This window comes from Sciurus vulgaris (genome assembly GCF_902686455.1).
Source record: "Sciurus vulgaris genome assembly, chromosome: 6".
Taxonomy (NCBI): Eukaryota; Metazoa; Chordata; class Mammalia; order Rodentia; family Sciuridae; genus Sciurus; species Sciurus vulgaris.
This window is the reverse complement of record NC_136466.1, coordinates 25105611-25115859: the sequence shown is the minus strand read 5'-3', so window position 1 is coordinate 25115859 and position 10249 is coordinate 25105611. Positions and strand designations below refer to the sequence as shown.

Here is a 10249-nt window from a genome sequence, read left to right as displayed (position 1 = left end):
AGGTATGAGTCACTGATGTCAGTGCGGTTGACGTTCAGGGAGTATTTTCATAGAAAGGGTATTTAGGCTGAGATCTAAGAGTTGTCATCCAGAAGAACAACAGGTAAATCCTGAAGTGGCAGAAAAGTTGCTGTGTTCCAGTAGCTAAAGATTATTGTGCCTGGAATCTAGGAGCAGGATGACAGGCCGAGGTAGAATGGAACAGGCTGGGCTGTGTGAACTACACTGAAGATCGATCTTTCTCCAAGAGCCATGGGGAAGGTTGTTAAGAAGGGAACTGACAAAATTGGATTTGCAATTTAGATTAGTCACTGCTAGAGACTTAGTAATAAGAGTGCCTTCAGAGAGACACTGGGAGGCCAGTGCAGTCATCCAGGTAACTAGGTGGTGGTACCCTGATGTTGATCTGGGTTACTGTGGGGGTCAGGGGAGATGAGAGACAAAGAACCAAAAAGATTGTTTGGTGATACATCCTTGCCACTCAAGAACCTAAGTCATCTCCTTGGTGCTCTGACTCTTTATGGTTCTGATAATTAGGGAGATGTAATTATTTACTCAGAGGAAGTTGAGTTGTTATTTTGTTAAACTTTGCTATTGGATGGTTTAAAAAAAAAAAAAATTTTTTTTTTTTTCAGAGAGAAAAGCAGATGCACATCCAAGGGAGAATGTGGGCCATCTTAGCCTGCTTTTATTGTAGTTTTCAAGTAGCAATTCTTGGGTCTTACCAAGCAGTATTTGCAGAGTATGCAGAGTTCCTCCTCCCGGAGGTGATAGTTTTGGTAAATCACAGGGGAGTTTAGAATTTCTAGTTTAATAGCTGTTCTTTACTCAAGTGGAAGGGAATACATTTTTCTTTCATTTCAGCAGACTGTGGAATTGCCATGCAGTCTGCACTTAGCCATGCCCATTTATCTTTTCATTCAAGAAGATTCTCTAACCCGAGGACCACTGCATCCTCTTGTTAAAGTTGAGTTACCACACAAAGAACTATGAGGATTTAAATTTTACTGTATCTCCTTTGTGGAATTTTTTAAGCACTAAAGCTAGGCACATACAAATATCTTTTAAACAAAACTGTCTCTCAAGCCTTTTCCTTCCTTGAGAGTTCTGTTAATGAGTTTCATTCTTACTGCTCACAACTCCAACCTTAGGAATTAATTGAAAAACTAGATACTTAAGCAAAAAGCTTTCACAATGAATCTTAAAACAGTTAAATCACTGGTAAGGAGTACTCCCTTCCCTGACCTGAGATTGTCTTAATTTTCCTGTCTTAGTAACTGGAAATGAACTGTTGTTCAATTGTTCAAGAAAAGAATAAGAATTTTTAATTAAATAGTATTTAGGGTTCCTTTATGGTAAAGCAGGAGTTCAGTGATCCAACACTTACATACGTAAAATTAGAAATATGCATTTTTCTCCAAAGTGTATTTGTGGCTTTAATTCTCAAAAGGGTTCTGTGACCTCAAAGGATTAAGAGCCACTAAAATAATTTCTTCCTGAGCTACTTGGTCACCACCAATCATTTGTTATAAAACTGAAGGGATAACGCACATTGGAGTAAGTTGTTTGTTCTTGTAAAGCTTTCATAAGTGATATATTCAAATAAGCAATTCCATAAAACAATAAAATCAAACCTTCAACCTAAAGTTGAGATGAAGGGTAGAGTCAACATGATGAGGAAGGCCTATGTCACATTCACACTTTAGTCTTTGAAAGTAGATGTAGGAGAGCCAAGGTTAATGAAAATAATTAAAAACAAAATTATACCAATAGGTAGAATAGGCAGTTCTACCTCCAACAAAAATGAGATGCTTAGGATCAGGTGAAGTATTTATAAAGGTAGCTGTGTTCAAGAACATAACACTTTGGGTGGTTACAAAAGTTTCTCCTCTTTGGGGGAAATCTGCGTAAGGCTTTGGAGATGACATAGTCACTCTGCAGTATTAGTTCTGAGCAACTACTGCTGGCTTTTCATGATCTTAGTTCCAAGGCAGACTCCACTGTGTCTAAGGGAGACAGCCGATTCAAACTTAACTCGTGGTATTAGTTTGGATTACTGCAAACACATGGAGGGGTCAGGGTGAGTGCCTGGCAAGGTGTAACTGCAGAGGTGAAAGATGTCAATAATTCTGTGGCACAGTTTCTGCAAGGTTCACGTGCAGAAGGTCTGGCAGTGTCTTCTGTAAGCTTTAGTGTTGCTGTATTTCTGAAGGAGCTCTTGGGCCTGTTGCTGCATTTCTTGGGTCACACAGCCAGGACACTGGGACCCGATATGAAGCAGGACGAGACAGCACTCCAGCACATCTGGGAAGGGCCAGGCCTGAAAGATAGAAGGATGAATAAAGACATGTCTGCAGAAGAGCAACAGACAGCACTCCTAATTCAGACTCATCTACTGATCCTTCTCAGGCTGGGCTGAGTTCCATTTCTCTCAAAAGTGATATTCAGTTACCTGAGGAGAAGTGACATGTAAAACTGGGGTGGCTAGTAGATGTTCTTTTCAAGTGACAATTTTTCTAGTGGCCTACTAAAATCAACTCAGAAAAATGTTGCTGCTCTTCTACTAGAGCCACAGCCAACTTTTCTTATATAGCTGTAAACTATCAAACACATGGTACCATTTAAATTTTACTTCTTACCTTCTAAGTATAAACTGTTTGATTTCTCTTTGGACTGAGTTAGATCAATAATCTAGTTTCACTTCCACAGACCATTTTGGCTAACCAAAGGCAACTGGATCCTAAACTTCTAAGCACATACAAATATTTAGACTTCAGAAACTGAACACAGAAGAAGGTGACTTTTCAGAATCTGGTAGAGTCAAGTAATAACACAAAAGTAGTGTTTTATCAAATGAACTGCTATAAATCTTACCTTAATACTCTCAGGAAAGTTCGCCATTCTTTCATTTGCCTCCGTAAGCCTTTTGGTTAATTCAGGCAGAGAGACTGTCTCATTTTTGTCTTCTTTACTAGTAATAATAAAAAAGCACAAGTCATGTGTCTTGCCTTTGGGAACTTTCCCCCCTAATTATTCTTATTATGGTAAAATACACATATCAATAAAAAATTCACTGACTTAACCATTTTAAAGTACACAGTTCTGTAGTATTAAATGTTTTCCTAAGGTTGTGAAATCATCATTATCATCTACACCCAGAACTTTTTTTTTTTTTTAAATCTTGTAAAATTGAAGTTCGACACATAGCTACCACTCAACTTCGTCATATAACTGGAATCATACAGTCTCTCTCTTTTTGTGAGTGGTTTATTTCACTTAGCATAATGTTCTCAAGAGTCATCCACATGGCATAATGTCAGAATTTCCCTCCTTGCTTATCTCTCAGTGGATACTTAGGTGCTTTCTTGTTTTACCTCTTGTGAATGGTTCTGTTATAAACATGGCTGTACATACCTGAGACCTGTTTTTTCATTCTTCTTTGATTATATATTCAGAAGTAGAATTCCTAGATCACATGATAATTCTGGTTTATTAAAAATATTTTTGTAGTTATCAATGAATCTTTTATTTATTTTTTATTTTTTTGGTGCTGGGAATTGAATCCAGGGCCTTGTGCATGCTAGGCAAGCACTCTACCAACTGAGCCATATCCCCAGCCTCTGAATCTTTTATTTTATTTATTTATATGTAGTTCTGAGTATCAAACCCAGGGCCTCACACATGCCAGGTAAGTGCTCTACCATGACCCACAACCCCAGCACTGGTAATTGTTTTTATATATATTTTATTGTAAACAAATGGGGTACAACTTGTTTCTGTTTGTACATGAAGTAGAGGCATACCATTTGTGTAAGCATACATTTACAGGGCAATGGTGTTTGATTCTGTTATCCGCCCCCCCGTAATTGTTTTTTAATTGGATGAACTGCCATATTATTTTCCATAGTGGTCGTCTCATTTTATATTCCTACCAACAGTACACAAAGGTTCCAGTTTCTCTATTTCTTCATCATCAGTTGCTACATTTTTTTTGATAGTAGCCATCATAATGGGTGTGATGTGCCTTTTGTTTTATTGTAGTCTTGATTTACATTTCCCTCATGATTACTGATGTTGAGTGTATTTTCATGTGCTTACTGGCCATTTGTATATCTCAGGAGGAATGCCTATTCATTTGCCTATTTTTGAATTGGGTTATCTGCTATGCCTGGGTAAACTTGTCCCCCCTTTCCCCTGGTGACCCTGGGGATTGAATCTGGGGTACTCTACCACTGAGGTACATCCCCAGACCTTTTATTTTGAGACAGGGTCTCCCTAAGTTGCCTAGGCTGGCTTTAATCCTGCAATCCTCTTGCCTCAGCTTCCCGAGTCGCTGGGATCAGTGTCACCCTGCCTGGCATGCCTGGGTAACTTATCTCACAAATACAGAGATCAAAAGAGGGTGATTTAATTCAAGGTGACATACTTTCCTTTTGTGGTGTTGGGATCAAAGACAGTGTCACACGCATTCCTGGCAAGTGCTCTACCATTGTGCTACATCTCAAGCCCAGACATAAATTTTTCAAAATGTACTACTGTTTTCCACCATTTTCCAAATCCTTTAGACACACAGTGCTAGTGATAATTTAGGACCTTTCTGCATTTGACTGCAGTCAAATGTAGGCCAGGATCTCTCTAGGGAATGGTTAGACCGAGTCACGGCTCCTAACCATGGAAATATATGGATGCAAATTTTTTCTGGGCAGAGTGTGCTTTTAAGCTTCTCAAAGGGGTCCTATGATTCAACAGTAAGAACCAATAGGTTAGACTCAAGTTTTTAGTATTTTTCTTGTTATAGAAGTAAACGTAAAACTGCCCAGAGAAGTACCTCAAATTTCTAACTCATGACTTTTCTTTTTTGCGGTGCTTGGGATGGAACCTGGGCCTTGTGCATGCTAGGCAGTGTTCTACACAACCTGAGCTCCTAACTCATGTTATCATGTGAGTACTCTGAAAGGTTTTAGGGCTTCAAAGTTTTAGTTTTAATTTTTAATGTTAGTAATAACAGCTGTGTTTACTGATCATTCTAGTATTTTCTGGGCTTTGTGCTAGGGAACACAATGAAGATAAAAAGCACTTAGCATAACAACCAAGCAGAAATTGTTAGTCCCTGCAAATCTTTCAGCAAAGCTCTGCAGTGTCAGTGACTGGCTGCTGTCCTCCACTGGCACTGTTTTCACTGGAAATGATTAGGAAGTGACGGCATCCCACCATTTGGATTTAGTCAGTCAACTGTGCAGTTTTGTAGATTACCCTTTGTGTGTGTGTGTATTTTTAATAGTACAGAATAATAGAAATGGTTTTTGTTAATGATGTAGTAATGTAACTCCACATTTTATATGACTGATTTTGGGGGATAGGAGTTGGTAGCCTCATTTTTTTTTGTTGATACTGAAGCCCAGGTGCCTTCTGCCTCCAAGATATATCCCCAACCCTTTTAAAAATTTTATTCTGAAAAAGGGTCTTTCTCAGTTGCCCAGACTGGCCTTGAACTTGGGATCTTCTTGCCTCAGCTTCCTGTGTAGCTGGGATTACAGGAGTGTGCCATCTGCCTGGCTCTGGTACCATCTTTGGTGAGGAAACTAAAGTTGAGATATTAAGAGACTTGCCTGAGGTTATTCCGTGGGGCTAGATCTAGAACTCACATCTTATCCCAAAGTCTGTGCCTTAAATACTACATTATGCTGCTTCCAAATGACTTAATCTTTAGCATCATGTACTTCTTTGAATCTAATTACACAAGAGTCCCGGAGGACAATTTCCATTCTGTGTTGTGCTCCACTCAACACTTACCGCTGGCTCTGAGGACTAGCAAGGTACTCCTCTTCCTGTTCAGGTTCATTCTTATCGGGACCATTGGCTGTGGATTTACAGAGCTGATTCTTCTGGTGTTGACGGATCATTTCTGCCAAAGTCTCTTGGACTTCAGCAACAGTTCTCTGTGAGTTCTGGAGACTGGCATGCTTTTCTGAAAAGAGCTCCTTACAAGCACTCAGCACTCGCTTACTTTCTTCTGTGAGTCTCAATTGTGGTTCTGCAGGTCTGCTTGGCTCTGGCTGAGAAGCAGCTTCAGGGCTAGTCTCTTCAGCCCCGGCACTGTCCAACTGCTCAACAGAGAGTATCCTGGGGCTGTGACCAGCCCCTACCCAGTCACTGGACCCAGGGCAAGGCCTGGAGAGAGACCACCAGATTTCATACAGACGCCCATAAATAAAAAAGGCCTCCAAACTTTTGAAAGCTGGTATGGCTGGGGATTGATGGTCACCCAGTTTGTCTCTTAGGTAGTCACAGCCTAGGAGAAGAAGAGGACTGAGTTACACATTTCTTTATTTGCCAGAAACATGGCTTCTTGCCCTCATGTTCTGTTACCTATCACCCAAGAGGAATAGCCTAAGAAAAAGGACAGCAGGGAATCACACACCTCTCCCAGAAGCCCGCTGAAGCTAAGTACCGGAGTGGGTCAGTATGCCATCTGTCCAGCGGAAGCTCTGGGGCACACTGACTGAGGTAAGATCACACTGTGCCTTTGAAAAATCACAATGATTTAGTTCAGTAATGAACTGTGCAGCTCAAGGAACGTCTTTTACTGTGCTTTTCTAAGCTTATTAGCTTGTGACTGCATTACCATTTCTGTTCCTCTTAAATTGAGTGTGTAGAAAGTGGAGAAGGCAGTAAGTGGGGCGGGGCCAGGTAAAGGAAAACAGTGTAGACATTCTGCTAACCTCTGAGGAGCCTGACAGGAGAACTCAAACGTGCTACCAAAATGACACCACTTGGCCAATCTTCATCTTTTAATGGCCCTGGTATTCCTGGTGCCACACAATGGTGTGTACGTTGTCCAGAGGCAGAGGTGGGGTCACTTACCATCAGGGAGAAAGACAGAGTAGACCTCTTGCATAATGCTGAAGTTCCCAGAGTCGCAGCTCCGGACCACAGCCCGAAGCAGTGCCTGCACGGCCTGATCCCAGGAGGCCACCTGTTGGCTCAGGACTGCCAAGGTCAAGTCATGGCAAATGTGAAGCAGGAGCTGGAGAGAGGGGCCAGAGCGTCAGTTAAACCCCCTTCTATGGCAGACACTGCACTTAGACAGGTACACTCAATTCACAATTCTGAAAGGTCCAATTTTCACAACCCATCTTTGCTTCCCTATCAGAAACTTTCCTATCTAGTTCCCCAGCAATACACAATGCCTGGGAATAAAGTGTCACCCTGAGAAAATGCCTTAAATTAAATTTGCATTTAATTTAAATAAAAAGTTATAATAAAAATCAAAACCGGGAGGGTACTTAAGATACAAATCAACTGGTTTTAGGTATGTAGTTTGATGAGTTTTGGCAAATGTATATACAGTTCTGTTACTACCACCAAAATCAAGATAGAACATGTTCATCAACCAAAATGATTCTCCTGTGCTCCTCACCCATCCCTGGCAAACATTGATCTGTTTCCTGCCACTTACATTTCATTGCTTCTAGAATTCAGATAATGGGACCACAGAAATCTTGTAGTCTTTTCTTTTACATAGCATGTTTTCAAGATTCACTGACATTATTTGTGTAGCAGAAATGTGTTTCAAAGGAATGTTGAATTTATTTTTCCAAAAAGATTTTGCTATTGTTAGGTATTGCTATGTTTTGTATAGTCAACTAGAAATCTCCCTTAATTCAAAGTAATTTTTTTTGCCTTTTTTTTTTTTTTTTTTTTTTACTGGGGATTGAACCCAGGGCCTTATGCTTGCAAGGCAAGCACTCTACCAACTGAGCTATATCCCCAGCCCTTCAAAGTAATTTTTGAATGATTAAATAAAAATTGACCCAATATAGAAAAAAAAAAAAAAGTGTTCCTTTGGTTAATCAGTACAGTATTTAATTATATGAATGCATCAGTTTTTTTGTTTTGGTACCGGGGACTGAACCCAGCAGGGGTTACGCACTGAGCTACATCCCTAGCCCGTTTCTGTAGGGTCTTGCTGAGTTGCTTAAGACCTTGCTAAGTTGTTGAGGCTGGCTTTGAACTCAGGATCCTTCTGGCTTGGTCGCTGGAGCTGCTGGGATTACACGTGTGTGCCACTGCACCCGCTCAAATGCACCACTCTTTGTATATGAATTAACCAATGGATGAATATTTGGGTTGTTTCTAGTTTTGGGTTATTGTGGACTAAGCTGCTACAAATGCTTGTATGCAAGCACTTGTGTAGACATGTGATTTCATTTCATATAGTGAAATATCTAGGCAATGGAATTGCTGGGTCACAGGACACACATGTATATTTAACTTTAGAAAAAAACTGAGGAAGCCAAGGTGAAACATGCCTGTAATCCCAGCTACTTGGGAGGCTGAGGCAGGAAGATTGCAGGTTTGAGGCCAGCCTGGGCAACGGAGTGAGAATTTGTCTTAAAAAAAAAAAAAAGGGGGAGGGAGGCACGGGATGTAGCTCTGTGGTAGAGTACCCCTGGGCTCAGTCCCCAGAACTGTAAAAGATAAAATAACAACAACAAAAAACCCAGACTATTTTCCAAGGCCTTGTTCCTCAAAAATATAAAAGGATCCTTTAATTTAAAAAATAAAAAGTAGATAAATTGAGTCATGTTCACAAAATGGACATAGTAGTCAAAATAAATAAACTTGATCTCTTTGTATCATCATGGATAATTTTACAGTGGCCACTGAAATAGACGAATATGAAATAGACGGTATGACAGAGAAGCTGCCTTTGATGAACCAGGAAATAGGGATGGGCTAAGAAAAGGAATAAAAGCAATTTCAATTTTATCCTGTTTTTTGAACCAAACAAAAAATCCCAAATGAATATATAAATCAAACCCAAAAAACCTAATGAAGCAAAAAACAAAATGTTGTTCATTCTGGTTGATGTATATTTACACTATTCTGTTTTTCTATACTTTTCAGATAAAAAAAAAAAAAAAAAAAAAAAAAAAAAAGAGTGACCTAAGATTAACTTCAAAGCTAACAGGCTTTAAGTAATCTGAGAGGTTCTTTCCAGGGTTTCTGGGCCTGCCTTGATTTTTTTCTGAAGTGCGAACTGTATTTTACTTGTTTCCTTATTATATATATTGACATGAATTAAGGAAGTCTTGTCACCAAGTGATTAATATCAAGTGCTGGTGTAGATGCCCAGGTACCTGTTTGGAGGGAGTGTTATTTGTAGCAGATGGATACTGGACATTTTGCAGCTTCTGAAAGATTGCCTGATACTGCTCTGCGGTGTCAAGGCTGAAGATGCTCTTCCACACTGCTGTCACTCTCTGCACAAAAGGCCCTTCAATGCCTGTGGCCCAAGCGTGGTAAGTAGAGGAGCTTCTGCCTTCCGGAAGCTGCTTTTCCTCCAGATGCCTGCATAGTAGCTCAAGCAGGCAAAAGACCAGTCTCTGACTCTGGGACCCAACAACAAAGAGGAGGGGGTGTTATACAGAAAGTGCTTGATTCCCTAGAGAGCTTTCCCAGTTCTTCAAAGCATTCCCTTTTGCATGTGCAGCAACCAAGCCAATCATAAGTGAGCTGCCTGTTCAATTCAAGTCATGTATGGATGGGAAAAAAGGGGCAGGATCTAACAGATACTTTCCAGGGGCCGTTTGGGGGAATCCTACCCTTTGGTCCTTGGAGCCCAAGAAACCATTTTTATAACACAGCACCCTCAACTACAGCTTTACTTACTAATTTAAGCCACATGTAAAGCCAGCAACGCTAAAACTTGTGGGCCAATTTGAGGAATACAGAAGCAAAGCATAAAGGCTCAAAGTATTGGGAGATATGAAAGAGAGACATGCAGCAGGGACCAGATGGCTTATAAGGGAATCATCTGAAGGGGAACAAAAGCAGACCATACAGTCAAAATGTACTCTTCAGGGGCTGGAGCTGTAGCTCCGTGGCAGAGCGCTTGCCACTGTGAGGCACTGGGTTTAATCCTTAGCACTGCATACAAATAAACAAATACAATAAGGGAATGCTGTTCATCTATAACTACAAAATAAATAAATAAGCAAATAAATAAAAATAAAGTACTGGAGAGATCCAAGACGGTGTACTAGAGGGAGGCTGTGTTCCTTGTTGCTCCATCACTCAAGTTTCAAGCAGAGGATATCTGTTTCTCAGTGAGGCAGTTTTTGCTGCTTATTAAGCCCCTGTTGTTTGCCCCATTTGTCTACTGCGAGCACCTGCAGTCTGCCAGCATATCAACTACTTTTTTTGAGTACAGACTGCTCACTGACTGGTGCCTATCATCTGCCAT

General features: G+C 40.5%; 1 protein-coding gene across 3 annotated transcripts in view; it reads right to left on the bottom strand.

The window, feature by feature from the left end:
* Nucleotides 1–685: 685 nt before the first annotated feature.
* GEMIN5 (gem nuclear organelle associated protein 5) overlaps nucleotides 686–10249 on the bottom strand; it is a 49519-nt gene continuing 39955 nt past the window's right edge. For 2 of the 3 annotated variants that reach the window (XM_079145451.1, XM_079145452.1), the window contains exons 24-28: nucleotides 9144–9395; nucleotides 6865–7027; nucleotides 5794–6292; nucleotides 2875–2971; nucleotides 686–2320 (exon numbers count right to left, since the gene is read on the bottom strand). In XM_079145451.1, the coding sequence (XP_079001577.1) occupies nucleotides 2153–2320; nucleotides 2875–2971; nucleotides 5794–6292; nucleotides 6865–7027; nucleotides 9144–9395 (1179 nt within the window). In that variant the 3' untranslated portion in view covers nucleotides 686–2152. The remainder of the gene's footprint in view (nucleotides 2321–2874; nucleotides 2972–5793; nucleotides 6293–6864; nucleotides 7028–9143; nucleotides 9396–10249) is intronic. The other variant, XR_013764734.1, reaches the window with a different exon arrangement.